Source organism: Aotus nancymaae, unplaced genomic scaffold (genome assembly GCF_030222135.1).
Source record: "Aotus nancymaae isolate 86718 unplaced genomic scaffold, 86718_ANA_hifiasm-v0.15.2.pri h1tg000011l, whole genome shotgun sequence".
NCBI lineage: Eukaryota > Metazoa > Chordata > Mammalia > Primates > Aotidae > Aotus > Aotus nancymaae.
The window spans coordinates 22,940,536-22,959,912 of record NW_026988422.1 but is presented as its reverse complement, the minus strand read 5'-3'; the positions used below and the strand labels follow the sequence as shown (position 1 = coordinate 22,959,912).

Genomic DNA, 19,377 nt, shown 5'->3' with positions numbered 1-19,377 from the left:
GCTGAACTTAGTGCGGACACCTGATCAGCATAGTGCACTGAAGTACAGAACTCCTGGGCTCAAGCAATCCTCCCACCTTAGCCTCCTGAGTAGCTGGGACTACAGGCACGTGCCACTGCACCAGGCTATCCATACCACTTTATCTATTTACTCCTCTTTAGTCCCAGCTGCTTGGGAGGCTGAGGCAAAAGAATTGCTTGAATGCGGAGGCTGCAGTGAGCTGAGATCGTACCACTGCACTCCAGCCTGGTAACAGAGAGAGACTCCATCTCAAAAAAAAAAAAACAAACAAACAAATCTGAGCACATTACTTCCCTTCTTAAAACCCTTTCATGATTCCACATGCCTAATAAAGGCAGTCCAAATCATGCCAAACTCTCCATAATCTGACCCCATCTACCATCCAACTTCGTTTCTCTACTAATCGCCATTCACCATTCTTATACTCTTCTATCCAAATCCACATTCCCTCATTGTTCTATTTGCCTTCCCTAGCTATACTTTTCCAAGTTTTTGGACAAACTGTTGTACCTAGAATCCATTTCTTTTCTTTATCTTTTTGAGACAGAGTCTTGCTCTGTTTCCCAGGCTGGAGTGCAGAGGTGCAATCTTGGCTTACTGCAATCTCCACCCCAGGTTCAAGCGATTCCTAGAATCCATTTCTATGATGTCCATGTGGAGAAAACTTTGTAATCCTTTAAGACGTTGACTCTTCTGAGAAGACTCTAGCGGTGGATACAGAGATGCCACTGAGATCCCCTATAAGGGAGAACGTGCTGCCCAGCTGTGGGAAGTGTGAACAAGGGTCAAGCTCCTTCTGGGTCAGCTTCAGCTAGAGATAGCTGTCCTACCTGAGATCAAATCCTTCCTGGAGCAGCCCACATTAGAAGTCCAGGCCATTTCTGTCATATGTTAAGACACTGATGGGCAATATGGCTCCAGAGCTCCCCAGACTGGTTTACTGAGATTTGTTGGGAAACTGTCACGGTTTGACTTCTTTTGCCCAGTATTGCCTTCCCCTCCCTCTTCCCTTCACAGATGTTTCTTAATAAACTTCTCACTCCCCAAACTCCCTGACTGACAGTGAGTACTTTTAGAGAATCCTATTTGTGACACTGCCTGATTTCCCTCAAATAGTACTAATTACTCCCATTTTCTGTAAACCAATTAGAAGTTTTCTTTATTGTACTAGAAATGCAGTGATAATTAAGACATTACTATTGTCTTTGGGAGATTCTTAAGGCATTAATCACACTCTATAGCAATTTATAGGAGCCAAACTCCACTAGTTTTCCAACTGTGGGCAAAGTGGGTGGTCAATATATGCCTATTTCAGTTGAAAACATTTTGTGTGTAAAATCAAATATGGCTAATTATAACATTTATAAACAAAACTGGGAAGGCAGGGAAAATGTATATGTCTAAAGACTTTTTATAATCACTACAGCATACGAATGAAAATAAAAACCTCACAAAATAAGGGAAATTTTAATGGATGCTGAAAATAATACTGGCTATTATTTATTGATATATGCCAGGTAATAAGTGAGATGCTTTTCACATATTAAGTTACTGCTCTTATAATTTCTTGCCACATAATATCCCTATTTATTAATAAGAAAACTAAGGTGCAGAAAAACTGGGTAAGTTGGCGAGTTACCAGGCATAATGAACCACATTGGTCTTTTTGTATGGCTTATGTACTTTTCAGTATACTGTATTAAACACTTCCGTTGGCTAGAATGGATCATACTACATTTTTTTACTAAACATACTATTACATCTGAAGGTCTTTCACTGTCAGCATATCGGTTGCCTGACATTTAACTGCATTAAGGGCTAAAATCAGAACACAACTTTTTTATTTTATTTTTTTGAGACAAGAGTCTTGTTCTGTCACCTAGGCTGGGGTACAGTGGCATGATCTCAGCTCACTACAAGCTCTGCCTCCTGGGTTGAAGCAATTCTCCTGCCTCAGCCTTCCATGAGCTAGGACCACAGGCATGCATTACCACAACTGGCTAATTTTTGTATTTTTAATAGAGATGAGATTTTACCATGTTGGCCAGGGGGTACTTGAACTCCTGACCTCAAGTGATCTGCTAGCCTCGTTCTCCAAAAGTGCTGCGATTACAGAGGTGAGCCACCGCGCCTGGTCCCAGAACACAGCTTTCTTTTTTTTTTTGAGATGGAGTCTCGCTTTTTTATCCAGTCTGGAGTTTAGTGGCATGATCTCGGCTCCCTGCAACCTCTGCCTCCTGAGTTCAAGCAATTCTCCTATCTCAGCTTCCTGAGTAGCTGGGATTACAGGCGTGTGGCACCACACCTGGCTGATTTTTGTATTTTTAGTAGACATGGGGTTTCACCATGTTGGCCAGCTGGTCCCGATCTCTTGACTTCAGGTGATCCACCTGCCTTGACTCCCAAAGTGCTGGGAGTACAGGTGTGAGCCACTCTGCCCAGCCAACTTTCTATCTACTTGTACATATCCTCTAAACACCAGTATTGAATATGGTCTCCTCTAGGTGATATGGCCAAATATGATCAAGTCAAATATCTTTTTTTTTTTTTTTTTGAGATGGAGTTTCGCTCGTTACCCAGGCTGAAGTGCAATGGCGCGATCTCGGCTCACCGCAACCTCCGCCTCCTGGGTTCAGGCAATTCTCCTGCCTCAGCCTCCTGAGTAGCTGGGATTACAGGCACGCACCACCATGCCCAGCTATTTTTTTGTATTAGTAGAGACGGGGTTTCACCATGTTGACCAGGATGGTCTCGATCTCTTGACCTCGTGATCCACCCGCCTCGGCCTCCCAAAGTGCTGGGATTACAGGCTTGAGCCACCGCGCCCGGCCGATCAAGTCAAATATCTTATCCTCAAAAAACTGTTCTCACTTTTCAAAACAAACAGAACTGTTTCCACACAGCCTTAATTACCTGGATCCCAACAGTCAAGAATTGTTGTTAAAGCACTTCGAAGAAGGTCAGTCCAAGCAGTATGGCTCTTTTCTGCCTGGGCCATTGGAGAAGATAATATTCCTTTTAGAGCCTGTAGGGAAGCTGCAACTGTTGAAGATAACTGGCCCCCAGGTAACTTCACAGCAGTCTCTCTGAGGACCCCAATTGTGAGGTACAATATAGTAGGGAGAATTGAGATGCTTCCTGTAAGATACAAAATTTTTAAAAACACACTGGATTTTAACATACATACATATATATATAATATATATATATTTATTTTAATATATAATTTAATATTTAAATATATATATAATATATATATTATATATATATTATATACATACGGTTCCTAAAAAGAAATCATCCAGGAGTAAGACAACGTTAGATTTTGAGCTTTTAAAAGATGATTTCTAATAAAGAATTATAATTGTTAAAATAATGTAAGTAGCTTTATTAAAATTTTTAAGGATGGATTAAGGATTGATGGTTATAAATGGAGATGATGTTTAAATTGTATGAGTATCACTACGCTTTTGCTGTTTTTGTTTTATTTGGCAGTTGATAAATTTATTTTCATTTATTGTTTACTGTGGTAAAATATATATAACATAAAGTTTATCATTTTAACCACTTTTAGTGTACAATCCAGTGGCATTAAGAACATTCACAATGTTGCCTGGGCAACACAGTAAGACTTCATCTCTACTCTTTAGAAAGGGTCATTCCAGATCAAATAACCTGGTAGCAGAGAACAAGGATGAACAATGAAGCCTCCCGGGTTTAGGATTTACAAAGAAGGAATCGAGAAAAGGTAACAACTTAGCAGAGCCACACAGAGAGCCTTAAATGCTATGTTAAAGAGTATGGACTTGCTGGGCATGGTGACTCACACCTGTAGTTCCAGCACTTTGGGATGCCAATGAGGGAGGATCACCTGAGGCCAGGAGTTCAAGACCAGCCTGGACAACATAGCAAGATCCCAACTCTACAAAAAAATTTTAAAAAAAAAAGCCAGGTATGATGGCACAGGCCTGAGTCCTATCTACTCAGGAAGCTAAGGCAGGAGGATTGTTTGAGCCCTGGAGTTTGAGGTTACAGTGAACTATGATTGTCCTACTGCACTACAGCCTACGTGACAAGAGAAAGTACTTGTGTCAAACAACAAGAAAAAAAAGTATGAAGTCAATTCCAAACAGAACTAGATATAATGAGAAACTTCTGCCATCACTGAGGCTGGAAAACTCTGTCAGAAATTGTATGCCAAAACATGCCCAAGCGTTAATAACGGCCACTGACTGGTCAGAAGTACTGTCAATCATAGAAGAGCGTATCTATTTATATATTTGCTGTCTCTATCTTTTCACTCTTTTTTTTTTTTAAGACATAATTTCACTCGTCACCCATGCTGAAGTGCAATGGTGCTATCTTGGCTCACTGCAAACTCCACCTCCTGGGTTCAAGCGATTCTTCTGCCTTAGCCTGACTAGCTGGGATGATAGGCATGTGCCACCACGCCTGGCTAATTTCGTATTTTTAGTAGAGATGGAGTTTCACCATGTTGGTCAGGCTGGTCTAGAACTCCCAACCTCAAGTGATCCACCCAACATGGCCTCTCAAAGTGTAGGGATTACAAGTGTGAGCCACCACACCTAGCCCTCTATATTATCACTCTTTCAGTAAAACAATTTATTAAAATGTAATCCTAATCTTAGAGGATTAAAGACAATACTCAGATGTTTGGATCAGCATTTATTTAAAAAGAAAGCAGCTAGACTCCATTATCCATTAAAACCATTTCTCTTCTACGTCAAGTAAATCAATCACATACCACAGCATACCTTCAGGAGAGCACACTGCAGGAAGTTCAGAAAGGATAACCAACGCAGCTGAAACCAATCTACTTCCATCCTCTGATAGCATCTGTGGCTTTGTAGCTTTTACTCCTGGACTACCTGTCAATTTAGGATTTAGTTCTGGGAGCTGTCTAACTAGAATGCATACACACAATTCCAGTGTTGCAAACACCAAAGACTTCCCAGGCACAAGTCCTCCAGTGTCCTTTCCCTCTCCAAACTCTGGCAGAGTTTCCTTTTCAGCAGCTCCATCATCAACTAAAAGACAGAAAGAATAGTGTTTAATAAATACTTTATGCCTGCTTTGCTTCTGGTAGATAGCAATTTAGTTAAATCCTGTTACAGGAAATATATTTATTTTATTTTAATTTTTTTGAGATGGAGTCTCACTCTGTCACCCAGGCTGGAGTGTAGTGGTGTGATCTTGGCTCACTGCAACTTCTGCCTCCTGGGTTCAAGCGATTCTCCTGCCTCAGCCACCCAAGTAGCTAGGATTACAGGCGCATACCATCATGCTCGGCTCATTTTTGTATTTTTAGTAGATACAAGGTTTCACCATGTTGGCCAGGCTGGTCTTGAACTCTTGATCTCAAATGATCCACCCACCTTGGCCTCCCGAAGTGCTGGGATTACAGATGTGAGCCACCACACTCAGCCAGGAAATACATTTAATGACTAAGTTTTGGGTGTTAAAGACTCAGAGAGAAAGAAGTTATGAAGGTAAAAGTAATCATCTTTATTATGACTTCTTATTGCAATGGGTCAAAAGAAGTCTTTTTAATTCCGTGACCCTTACAATATTGCCTGGTTAACTCCTTCTTGCTATTAAGACTGTAAACCTGATAGCTAGAGCTCCAGAAATTACCTTGTGACCTTAGGTATCAATGGTGGCTTGGCAGAAAGAAACTTATGTCCTTAACATCTTTAAGAAGGCGCCATACCAGCCCTAGACTGCCTACCTCTGGCTGCCTTTTCAGATGAGCAAATAAATCTTTGGGGTTTAATATTGGGTTTTCTATAATATGTAGTCAACTATAATCTTAAGTGGTAAACTATTCAATACCATATTAGACTTGTAAATGAACAATCTGCAAACGTAAGTTCTTTCCATGCACATTGGTAAACACAGCTAAAGCAAGTACTCTAAATAGTGTAAGGGATTTATTTCTTCCAGGTTTTGTTAAAATTCTCATTTCCCCAAAAGAATAGTAGTTTAAATACTGACAATATCTAAACTAACATAGAAGTGAATGAGAGGATTTAAAGCCATGCCAGGTCAGGCATGATGGCTCATGCCTGTAATCGCAGCACTTTGGGAGGCCGAGGTGGGTGGATTGCTTTAGTCCAAGAGTTTAAGAGACAAGGCTGGGCAACACGGCCACACCCTGTCTCTACTGAAAAATACAAAAACTTAGCCAGGCATGGTGGCATGTGCCTGTAGTCTCAACTACTCAGGAGGCTAAGGTGGGAGAATCGCCTGAGCCTGTAAGGCTGAGGATGCAGTGAGCCAAGATCGTGCCACTGCGCTCAAGCCTGGGCAACCTGAGTAAGACCCTGTCTCCCAAAATAAATAAATAAAGCTATGCATAAAGACTGTACTTTCAGAGATCATTTCTACAGTTTATTACTAGGTAGATTTCTCTAAATGTAGAACACAGAAAGTAAAATAAGGCCATGCCTAGACATGTTTTATTTGTACCACACACACAAGATTATCAAAACCATATAGATACATTAAATAATACTTCACAAAAGAATGATGCTATTTGGTTAACTTGGCATTAAAGGTTAACATTTACCTTCTGCACTTCGTCTTTTTTCCTTCACATGTTCTTGAGCAGCACAGATAATCTGCATTACCACTTCAAGTGAAGCCAATTGAACAGAAGGTGATTCTCTGGTCAAAATTACTCGATGTAGAACATTCAGCAATTCTATACCCAAGTCCTATCACAGAAAATATGTAGAGGACACTGTATTAGAAATCATACATTTCTTCTGTAAAAAATACAATGCTAAATGCCACGACAAAATTCAGAAAAAGAGAATGTAACAAATTGCTCACAAAAAAACAAAAATGTTAGTGCAATAAAGTTAAGTAGCACTTGCTCCATTTTAAATCAACTCCAGAGGCTGGGTGTGGTGGCTTACACGTATAATCCCAGCACTTTGGGAGGCAGAGGTGGGTGGATCACTTGAGACCAGGAGTTCGAGACCAAGCTTGGCCAACATGGTGAAACCCTGTCTCTACTAATAATACAGAAATTAACCGGGCATGGTGGCAGGCGTCTGTAATCCCAGCTGCTCAGGAGACTGAGGCAGGAGAATCACCTGAACCTGGGGGTAGGGAGAGTGCAGAGATTGCAGTGAGCTGAGACTGTGCCACTGCACTACAGCCTGGACAATAAGAAGACTTTGTCTCAAAAATAAATAAAAATTAAAAAAAAAAAATCAACTCCAGATTGCTTTTTGTCAAATCTTGTGGGAGATGGTGTTATGACAAAAGATCATTTTCACATGAAACAGAAAAGAAAATTTCTAAAACAAGATGGGAAATTTGGCTAAAAGAATACACGACTGACATGTAGATTGACAGATTTATATTATTAAGAGTGTTTTCTAGTAATAATAAATAATGAGGGAGAAGTATGACTTTAAAAGTAATTGTGAGTAAATAAGCATAGAATGACTACACAAAGAATAAAATACACTAGAGAAATATTCCATTTTCTATTCTCTTTTATATTGATTAGTCTTGGTTGCTTTCTTTCATCTTTGAAAATAATAAAGTAAATCTGTCATTATAATATTTGTTTTAACAGAGAAAACAAGCACAAAGGGTTTAAGATTTATTCAAGTCCAATCCAAGTCAGGAACCTGATTAATGCTTTAAGCCTAATAAAGTTAGTATTAAACACTTAAATAATAGACAGTCGTGGAGAGGAAATCATACTACTCATTTATCTTAACATCCAAGTGTCAATAACAAAAGTAATATACTGGATAAAACATGATATAAGAGTATCTGCCCAATGCATACTTGCCCTTGAGAAAAGCAGTCAAAGAAGTACCATACTCTGTACAGGAATCCTTTTCTTATGGCCACATCCAAGTTAGATATTAGTGCCTGACTCCATCTATAGGCTAGTAAGCAATCTCTTAAAAATACCTGGAGGGAGAACTCAGCCAACTGGAGTACTTTGTAATGGACAGTAAGTACATCATACTCATTAGATTCTCTCTTGGGGAATGGAATATAAGATATAGGTATATATACAAAGAGCAGGGTATGCAGAAGCAAAAAGAAACAAAGAATAAATGTCACATGTAACTAGTGACTACTGTCCTGGACAATGCAATACAGAACCTTCCCATCACTGCAGAAAGAAGCAGAGACAGAAAAGTGACAGAGTCAGAGGCATGACTGCTTCTGGGTCATATACTACGGCATTCTGGTTCAAAGGCCTAGCTGTGCGGCTGTACAGTTTTTAAAAAAATTTCTCTGTGTTTACTTTCTGTTAACTATAGAAACCTGAACATGTTTCTCTTCCTTAAAGTCTGCAGAAGCCTTACAAAAAAAAAACCAAAAACCCAGAGAAATCACCTGATTACTGCCAATTTTTGATCTGGGCCAAGGTACATCTAGAAGTGCTTGCAATGCATGTAAACAAGCAGTTATGCTTTCCATGGTTGCGTCTGAACGTAAGGAACATAGAAATTCCACGCTGATTCCTGTGGAAACCAAAAAAGAGGAGTAGTCTTCTTTCAAATTATTAGTTTATGAAATTAAGTAATTAATCTATTATTTTGGTAAGATATATAAACAAACAGTAAGAAGGTAATGCAAATAAACCACAATGAATTTAAGACTAAACAATTAAAGGACAAAGCAAGTAACTTAATAGTTTGTTTCTATCTACATGTACAAAAATAATAATCTAAACAAGGCCTGTGCACTAGTTGCTTAGTTGCTATGAAACAGTTCAAAGCTGCAAAAATTATAATAAAATTGCACCAGAAAACATATGGAGTTCCTAACTTTACTTTGGCTAAAATTAACTGAGTAATTGTCACGTATCAGCCACTGTGCTTTTACATACATCTTTTTATTAAATCCTCGTAATAGTTGAAAAGTAGGCACTATTATTGACACTAATTCTGAGATAAATGAGCAGAGATCTAAACTAATTTGTATCTTTATTTTTAATTGACAATAATTGTGAGCTTGAGTAATTTAATTTGTTCAAGGTCAGTCATAATTAGGTGCATCAAAAATCTGAACTCAGTTGAATTGAATAGCTTATGCTCGTAGTAAATCTGCAATCCTTCATTCTATAAAAGTTTGTTTTTAAAAAGCTCTCATCCTATTGGCAACTGAAAACAAGTTTTTAATATGCTCAAGATACAGGAATCTGGTCATGTCTGGCCTGGGAATGAATAACAGAAACCCAGGAACCATAATCTTACTTAATTTAATCATTTACTTTTAAAACTTCATTATTTCATTTAATCAATAACTTCTTGATAAGTAATGGTCATATAGTTTGTTTCCGCAGAAATAGGTTAAGTATGTTAAAAAATGTATTCCATTTATTCTAGAAGCTCACTGAATTATCTTAGAAATATATCTCACGTTTAAAATAAAGTTCCAAGAAGGCTAAAAAATGAGCTAATTAAGCATCATAAAGCTAAAAATCTTACTTTTATATTTAATATTTGCTTGCAATATTAAGCATGTTTTCTAGAACCTTCCAATCTTTGACAACAAGGGGGAAAACCTCTCAGTATATTGATATTTTATATATATCTAGCAAGACAGAGATTGCCAGGCATGGTGGCTCACACCTGTAATCCCAGCAAGTGGGAGGCTAAGGAGGGTGGATCAGGCCAGGAGAAGGAGACTAGCCTGGGCAACATAGCAAAATCCTGTCCCTATAAAAAATAATTAGCTAGGTGTGGTGGCAAACGCCTATAATTCTAGCTACTCAGGAGGCTAAGGTGTGAGGATTACTTGAGCTCATGAGTTGGAGGCTGCAGTGAGCTATGATCATGCCACTTTACTCCAGCCTGGGCAACAAAATAAGATCCTGTCTCTAAAAATAAAGTAAGGCAAAATTAAAGAATAACCTCCCTAGGGTTGTATAAGTGGTTTAACTGACCTAAAATAAGATGGAATCTATCAGTGTAGACATCCTCAGGGGACTTTATGGTAGCCCCAGATGATGAACCCTGACACATGGAAGTTGGTGTTACAGGCCTGGAGAGATTAGATGCTCCTTCGTCTGGGTCAGCAACAACAAAGCCCGTGCTTGTAAGCCACAATGCCGTAGCATGGAGGATAAGCGCCCAAGAGTTGTAATAATGCAATTTTGCATTTTCACTAGTCTCTGCTGTGTAGAAAGCACCGCCTAAAGCAGACAGTTTCAGGAGAAATAAAAGAGATTAGCTTCCAATATATTTTCTCTTTTTTCTGTTGCAAGATGTAGACCATTTCCATCAATCTGAAAGTTCCTTTGTACCCTTTTTCAGTCAGTTCCCTATACTCTAAGGCAAGAACTTTCTAATTTTTATCAGCACAGATTAATTTTGCCTATTCTTGAACTTCATATAAATAGAATCACATATATAGTATCTACTTATTTGTGACTAACATTTTGTTAAGAAAATAATCTAACAACATTTTTAGAGATTCATTCATGCTGCTGTGTTATCAATATTTTGTTATCAATGTTCTTATTTTTCCTGGGAGTAAAACTGATAGGTCATAGGGCTGATCATAAAAAGTTTGCAGCCTAATTTGTATCTTTTTATAATTCAATCATAAATATTTTAAAACAAAATATGTGTATATGTGTGATTAAAATAAATACCAATACACATTTACCCACTTCTAAGATGGACATTAACATTTCTGATTTTCTTAAGTATCTCTCTCTTTTTTTTTAAATTCAGAGTCTCACTCTGTTGCCCAGGCTGGAGTATAGTGGCATGATATTGGCTCACTGCAACCTCCGACTTCTGAGTTCAAGTGGTTCTCCCGCCTCAACCTCCTGAGTAGCTGGGACTACAGGTGTGCACCACCATGCCCGGCTAAATTTTTGTATTTTAGTAGAGATGGGGTTTCACCATGTTGCCCAGGTTGGTAGTGAACTCCTGAGAGCTCAGGCAATTTGCCCACCTTGGCCCTCACAAGTGATAGGATTACAGGCGTAAGCCTCAGCACCCAAACAATTTTTTTCCTTAAAAAACCTAAAACTTTGTTATGCCACTAATTCTTGCTCCTCCTTCCATGACTACTTTTCTCAAGCCAGTGAGAATGACTCCTAGATATGGTCTTATACTTTCACAATAATGTATGTATTCAATAATAACACATGCTATTATTTTTTGTTTAAAAGTTTACTTAAAAGGCATCATATAAAAACAAAAAAAAAACAAAAATAAATAAATAAAAAGGAACCAACCCAAATGCCCATCAATGATAGACTGGATAAAGAAAAAAAGAAAAATAAATAAATAAATAAATAAATAAAATAAAAGGCATCATACTTTATGTATCCTTTTTGTTTTTTTAGATGGAGTCTCATTATGTTGCCCAGGTTGGCCCTAAATTCCTCAGCTCGAGTGACCCTCCTACTTCAGCCTCCTGAGTAGCTGAGACTACCGGCATGTACCACCATGCCTGGCTTACATGCATCCTTTATTACACCTATAATCCCAGCACTGCAGGAGGCTGAGGTAGGCAGATCACCTGAGGTCAGGAGCTCTACACCAGCCTGGCTAACATGGAGAAACCCCATCTCTACTAAAAACACAAAAATTAGCTGGGTGTGGTGGTACACACCTATAGTCCTAGCGACTCAGGAGGCTGGGGCAGGAGAATTGCTTGAACCTGGGAGGTGCAGGTTGTAGTGAGATGAGATCAAGCCACTGCACTCCAGACTGGGCCACAGAGCAAGACTCCATCTTAAAAAAAAAGTTTTTTTTTTTCCCTTAACATTATGTTTTTAAGATTTATTTATAGTTGCTGTATGTCTGTCATTCGTTTTTCTGTTGTGTAAATAAATCAGTTTATTTTTATTTTGTTTCCACTTTTATGGTACTGAAAAGTACAACAAAGACTCCACATATCTTTTTGTGTATAATTCCAATGAAAATTCTAATAGAACCAGGCTGGGCACCATGATGTACACCATAGTCCCAGCTGCTTAGGAAGGTGAGGTGGGAGGATCACTTGAGCCCAGGAGTTCCAGGCTATAGTGCACTATGATTGCTCCTGTGAACAGTCATTGCACTCCAGCCTGGGCAACCCAGCAATACCTTGTCTCTAAAAACAAACATACCAACAAACAAATACACAGACACAAAACTAACAGAACTTTATAGGCTCATCCTAAAATTCCTATTAAAAAGTAAAAATACAATGATAGCCAAGACATTGTGGAATAACATGAAGGTAACCAACCCATAAAATGCAGTATTAGTAACTGACTAAAAGTAAGAACCTATCCCCATTCCACACACAAAATAAATTCCAGTTCTACCATAGTTCAAAACGTAAAAGGCAAAACTGTAAAACTTATATGTCTTTATGATCTTAAGTTTAAAAATATATCTGGTGACATACAAAAACACAAACCATAAACGAGTGATTGATTATATTCCTTTTTTTTTTTTTTTTTTTAAGAGAGGGACTTGCTCTGTCACTCAGGCTGGAGTGCAGTGGCACAATCATAGCTGCCTGCAGCCTCCAACTCTTGGGCTCAAGGGATCTTCCCACATCAGCCTCCCCAGTAGCTGGGACTACAGGTAAACTACATCACACTCAGCTTACATTAGAATAAAAAAGGTAAAAGAAAAGGACAAGTTACAGACTGAGAGGAAATACAAGACATGCAACCATAAAGGAATAGTGTTGTATATATATATATAAAGGATTAAACAATCAGGAAGAAAACAATAAATAGCAAATAGCAGATGGTATTAGGCCTGGTATTGCCTAATAAGCCATCTTAACATACAGCTACAGGCAGCCAAAGATTATGATCAGGTTATTTATGGAAGAAACAAATTAAAGATTCTCAATCAAGGAAATAAGAAAATAAAACAATGAAATATTATTTCATAGCCATCTGATTGGCAAAAATTATTAAGTATAATAATATGGTAGTTATCTCTTGATAATGAAAACAAGTTGCTGGTGGGTGTATCTCTCTTTTTTTTTTTTTGAGACAGAGTCTCACTCTTGTCACCTAGGCTGGAGTACAGTGGCGCAATCTTAGCTCATTGCAACCTCCACCTTTTAGGTTCAAGCAATCCTCCTGCCTCAGCCTCCCGAGTTGCAGGGATTATAGGCACCCACCACCACACTAGGCTAATTTTTGTGTTTTTAGTAGAGATGAGGTTTCACCACGTTGGCCATGCTGGTCTCAAACTCTGGACCTCAAGTGATCCGCCTGCCTTGGCTTCCCAAAGTGCTGCGATTATAGAAGTTTGAGACCAGCCTGGGCAACATGGCAAAACCCATCTCTACAAAAGGTACAAAAATTATCTGGGTGTGGTGGTATGTGTCTGTAGTCCCTGCTACTTGGGAGGCTGAAGTGGGAGGATCACCTGAGCCCAGTAGGTTGAGGTTGCAGTGAGCCAAAATTGTGCAACTGCACTCCAGCCTGGGCAACAACGTAAGACCTGGTCTCAAAAAAAAGAAAGAAAATGTGTTACTGCCACTCTGCCAGTCTAGGAATTATCTAAGTATTTTACCTCCTTACCTTCAGCAGGAAGTTGGGAGGCAAATTCTGAAGGCAAAGTTAAAAGAGCAAAATCCTGAAGTGCAGCAAGCCAGAGTCTGCTTAGTGTGCCAAGATCTGAGCAGACTAAGTCAAATAGTCCATCTGATGAACATGATCCATATCTGATACTGTCTTCTAAACAGGTGGTAGTCTTCAAAGCTTGTCTGTGGTTTTTATGTCTTTGCACAGTAATTATATAGACCTGTTAATTTAAAAACAAGAAAACCTTTTATCTGCTGAAAAGGTGCTATACAATTTTTATATCTTCCTGAAGACGCAGACTTATCTTTGAGCATACTGGACTTGAAATGCACTGTGATATCAAAAAAAGCCTGTGTGTGTAACTACACACAGAAAACTGGGGTAGAAAGAGCCAAAAATACTATCTTCAATGAGATGCATTAGGGATAACAAATATCTGGTAAATATGATGCCACTTCTCACATTTACAATCACAATACTGTATCACCACACTCTTTCTCATTAAGCTTGGTATGGCCTAATAAGCCATCTTAACATATAGCTACAGGCAGCCATCTCTTAACTGAAACAGTGAAAATATTTTCATTCAAACATATCACTAAATCTCTACAAAAAGTGTACAAAATAGATTTAACATGGATTATAGAATGTTAAAGCATGCAACACAGTATATAACATGCACTATATCTTTTTATCTACAACTCTAAAATCCAAAAAGCTCTGAAAAAACCTACGGTTTTGGCAAACTAATCTGGTGGCAAAACTGACTGAACGTATGTGAGGCCATTTATATCTATAAACACAACACAGTATGAATATTCAAACATTAATGTGTTTGATTATAGACTCTTGCCCCAGACTTCCTAGATAGATATGAAATACGCACTGTATTACTTTTCTAAAATCTCCTCAAGTCTGAATTCCAAATATATCTGCTTCAAAGACTTCAGATAAGGGATTATGGACCTCAATTATGAAAAATATATTGGTCAGTCATTATTAATCTTTATTGAGGAAATAGGAGGTAACAGGCTTAAGCAAAAGCACAGAGATTTAGATCCAGTCTATTTTATTTTATTTTTTATTTTTTTTTAAAGAGACGGGGTTTCACCATATTGGTCAGGCTGGTCTCGAACTCCCAACCTCAGGTGATCTGCCTGCCTCGGCCTCCCAAAGTGCTGGGATTACAGGCATGAGCCACCGCGCCTGGCCCAGTCTACTTTATTTTATTTTTATTGTTTTGAGACGATGTATCACTCTGTAGCCCAGGCTGGAGTGCAGTGGTGTTATCTTGGCTCACTGCAACCTCTGCCTCCCAGGTTTGAGCAATTCTCCTGCCTCAGCCTCCCAAGTAGCTGGGATTACAGGCACGCATCACCATGCCTGGCTACTTTTTATATTTTTAGTAGAGATAGGGTTTTACCATGTTGACTAGGCTGGTCTTGAGCTCCTGACCTCAAGTGATCCGCTTGCCTCAGCCTCCCAAAGTGCTGGGATTATAGGCATGAGCCACCGTGCCCAGTCTATTTTATTTAATTAAAAAAAAATTTTTTTTTTTTGAGACGGATTTTCACTCTTGTTACCCAGGCTGGAGTGCAATGGCGCGATCTCGGCTCACCGCAACCTCCGCCTCCTGGGTTCAGGCAATTCTCCTGCCTCAGCCGCCTGAGTAGCTGGGATTACAGGCACGTGCCACCATGCCCAGCTAATTTTTTATATTTTTAGTAGAGACGGGGTTTGACCATGTTGACCAGGATGGTCTTGATCTCTTGACCTCGTGATCCACCCACCTCGGCCTCCCAAAGTGCTGGGATTACAGGCGTGAGCCACCGCGCCCGGCCAATTTTAAAATTTTATATAGAGATGGGGTCTCAGTATGTTGCCCAGGCTGATCTCAAACTCCTGGCCTCAAGTAATCCTCTTGCACTGGGCTCCTAAAATGTTGGGATTATAAGCATGAGCCACTGCACCCGGCCAGATCCAGTTTATTGAATCTAGGCACAACTACTTCCTAATGAAGGATGTCCTAAATAATGACAAAAATAAAGATTCTACAACTTTCTGGGTTAAAATACCTCTACTGGAGGAAACCCTTTTGTACATGTTGGTTAATCTGTTAGATAAAATCTGAGGTTACATACCTTCATTAAAATGATATGTGAACTGGACCAGGCATGGTGGTTCATGCTTATAATCCCAGCACTTTGGGAGGCCGAGGCGAGTGAATCACTCGAGGTCAGGAGTTCGATACCAACCGGGCCAACATGGTGAAACCCTGTCTCTACTAAAAATACAAAAATTAGCTGGGCATGGTGGTTCACACCTGTAGTCCCAGCTACTGGGGAGGCTGAGACATGAGAATCGCTTGAACCTGGGAGGTGGAGGTTGCAGTGAGCGGAGATTGCTCAAATGCATTCTAGCCTCATCAACAAAGCAAGACTCTGTCTCAAAAAAAAAAAAATATATATATATATGAACCAAGATTGGTCATGTTTGGTAACTGCTGAAGCTGGGTGATGGGTATATGTAGATTCATTATAAATATTATTACATTTACTTTTGCAAATGGTTAAACACTGCATAGTACCCAGCACTTTGGGAGGCCGAGGCAGATGGATCACGAGGTCAAGAGATCGAGACCATCCTGGTCAACATGGTGAAACCCCGTCTCTACTAAAAATACAAAAAATTAGCTGGGCATGGTGGTGCGTGCCTGTAATCCCAGCTACTCAGGAGGCTGAGGCAGGAGAATTGCCTGAACCCAGGAGGCGGAGGTTGTGGTGAGCCGAGATCGTGCCATTGCACTCCAGCCTGGGTAACGAGAGCGAAACTCCGTCTCAAAAAAAAAAAAACATTGCATAGTAAATTTAAAAATAATATACCTTTCTTCTTTATTAGGAAAGTAAATAGCATTTTACTATAAGATTTCTTTATTCTTGGAAAATAACTACTACTTAGTATTAAAAAATCATTCTATGAAAGAGCATCAAAAAACATTAAAGTACATGCTACAGAGTTGACAGAACATATAAGAAGACCCAAATTTCCAAGAATTCAAGATTCAATAAAAATTGATTTCCACTGTCTATTGTAAAGTCTCTCTGGCTTATAAGTGGAACTGCTTAAAGTAGAAGATAACAGACCATGGAAGACTTTTTAAAATGCTTGACCAACATATTAACATATACATACATCACATGTTGGAATTCTTTTTGTTTACCTTAAGAATGAATTTATTTGTAGTTAATTTTAAATAGTAAATTTCAGTTTATGGCCTAAGGTATTTATTAACAATTTCCAAAATTCATTATAAATTAAGAAGTACCAACCTCCGCCCAGGCTTTAAGCACAGCTAAGATCTCCATGGTAGAAGCACTTTCATTATATAAGTGACTTAGAGCTTCTTTTCCAGCCTGTATTTTTGTTAATGATGAGACAAGCAACTGATGAACTCTTCGTAGATCATTAAGGTCACTTAACAACTCCACTTGCTATCCAGGCACTGCAAACCTAGTTTTCAAGAAATTAAAAGTTATATTTTAAAATTATAAATATCTCCCTTGGCTGGGTGTGGTGGCTCATGCCTGTAATCCCAGCACTTTGGGAGGCTGAGGCAGGCAGATTGCTTGAGCCCAGGAATTTGAGACAAGCCTGGGCAACATGTCAAAACTCTGTCTAAAAGAAAATACAAAAATTAGCTGGGCATGGTGATGTGCACCTGTAGTACTAAAAAGTCCTATCTAAAAAAAAAAATATCCATTGTGAGTTCAGCAGAGCTCACATGTCAAGAATCTAGACACTGAGACTATATTGCTACTGCTTTCAAGAAATCCTATGGAAGGAGGCCGATAATGTTAGTCAAAGTCAGCATTTCCAAAGGGAATGAAATCTTAAGGTTGAAGCAAGGAAACCAGTGCTAATGAGTATATAAATTGAACAGCTCTAGATGAATTAATATTGAGAAATGAAGCTATGAAATCATAAAACCCCAACAAAAATTTTTGGTTGTTTTGAAGACAGTGTATTTTTAATCTTAAAAACAAAACATCATTAATTCTACAATGCAAAACACTCAAGCTATGGTTTTTCCAGGTGTCATGATATTGCTCTCTCTTTTTTAAGGATAGGATCTTGCTCTATAGCCCAGGCTGGAATGTAGTAGCACCATTGCGGCTCCTGCAGCCCTTACCTCCCTGGTCCAGGGGATCCTCCCACCTCAGCCTCCTAAGTAGCCGGGACCACAGGCACACACCACCATGCCTGGCTAATTTTTATAGAGACAGAGTCTCCCTATGTTGCCCAGGCTGGTCTTGAATTCCTAAGCCCAAGTGAGCCACTTGCCTTGGCCTCCTAAAGTGCTGGGATTACAGGAATGAGCCACTGTGCCCAGATGATATTTCTCTTTTTCTAAGAAAAATTTATTTTTCCTCTTCTGTGTATTTATTTAGTTCTTGTCTCATCTCACAAAATATTTCCGGTAGCTTACAGCAAGAACACACACAATAAAGTTATAACAGAGATTCCTAAAACATTTAACATAGTTCTCTGAAAGCACTCAACTATTTCCCAAATATAATTAAAGAAAATTGAAAGAACTGACTAAAATTAGTTTTTCCCACTAAATTTATAATTAATTTATTCATGCCAGTCCTGTTTTTAATTATTCCAGGTCATTCAAGGCTAGATTTTTTTTTTTCTTTGAGGCAGTCTTGCTCTGTCATCCAGGCTGGAGTACAGTGGTATGATTTCAGGTCACTGCAGTCTCCACCTCCCAGGTTCACGTGATCCTCCCACCTCAGCCTCCTGAGTACCAGGGCCAATAGGCGCCTACCACCATGTCCGGCTACTTTTTTGTATTTTTAGTAGACTGGGTTTCACCATGTTGGCCAGGCTGGCCTCTAACTCAAGTGATCCTCCTGCCCTGGCCTCTCAAAGTGTTGGGGTTACAGGCATGAGCCACTGTGCCTGGCCTAGGGCTGGATATTAAGTGTTTGACAACGCAGTCTGAGATAAGCAACTGTTTAAAACTGTATCCTATATGGCTCTTAGGTATATGAAAAAGTGCTCAATCTCATTTAAAATACAAATCTAAACTATCCTGAGATAGCCTTTTTATTCTATCATATAGACAAAAATCTAAAAGTTTGATGACTAACAACGTTGCTGGGACTGTGGCAAAACAGGTACTTGTACAACAATGCTGGTGGAAATTTAAATGGTAAATACCTCTAATACACTCTTGAATCCATCAATTCAATTTTGAGGAATTTATCTCACAGATATGCTTATATCCAGTGAAATGACCCATGCCCAAGGTCATTAATACAGCACTATTCTAATAGCAAAAGACAAAAAACCCCAATGTCCATCAATATGAAACTGGTTAAATAAATTGTAACATATCTATATAGTGGATTATCATGCAGTTGTCAAAAATAAAGAGGAAGTTCTCTCTATTTGAGAAGAAAAATGTAAGCTGTGATTGCCAGTAAGACAACTATAAAGAAAAAGCAATGGTAAAAAATACAAACTAGAGGATTGCTTCCCAACATTATTTCTTAAGCTTCATCTTTTAACCATTTACCTGACATGCTTTGGCAGTGACATCAGGTGGTGTCTCTGAAGTGAAGGCTGGTCTAAGTGCTGCTCCTACCTGGCAAGAAATTATATGACATATCAAACATCAATAAGTTAAGACAGTGCAAGTTCTCCCTCTTTTTAATGTTATTTTAAAATGATTTATTTATAACAGGTATTATGGATAACTGTTGTTTTGCCTACCCAATGTATCTTCC

At 38.9% G+C, this 19,377-nt stretch overlaps 1 protein-coding gene, 1 long non-coding RNA gene and 1 pseudogene across 2 annotated transcripts in view; 2 read left to right on the top strand and 1 right to left on the bottom strand.

Moving 5' to 3' along the window:
- The window catches only part of LOC105729396 (HEAT repeat-containing protein 5A-like), a 34,372-nt gene that overhangs the window by 8,020 nt on the left and 6,975 nt on the right, over window positions 1-19,377 (bottom strand). The window contains 9 exon segments of the mRNA XM_064374695.1: window positions 2,935-3,159; window positions 4,797-5,069; window positions 6,611-6,758; window positions 8,416-8,543; window positions 9,971-10,219; window positions 13,580-13,802; window positions 16,912-17,058; window positions 17,060-17,092; window positions 19,167-19,235. Coding sequence (XP_064230765.1) covers window positions 2,935-3,159; window positions 4,797-5,069; window positions 6,611-6,758; window positions 8,416-8,543; window positions 9,971-10,219; window positions 13,580-13,802; window positions 16,912-17,058; window positions 17,060-17,092; window positions 19,167-19,235 — 1,495 coding nt within the window.
- Window positions 3,195-19,377, top strand: part of LOC135274225 (uncharacterized) — a 32,176-nt gene continuing 15,993 nt past the window's right edge. The window contains exon 1 of the long non-coding RNA XR_010342018.1: window positions 3,195-3,769. This is a non-coding gene — a long non-coding RNA (uncharacterized LOC135274225). The remainder of the gene's footprint in view (window positions 3,770-19,377) is intronic.
- LOC135274530 (small nucleolar RNA U3) lies at window positions 6,401-6,479 on the top strand (annotated as a pseudogene).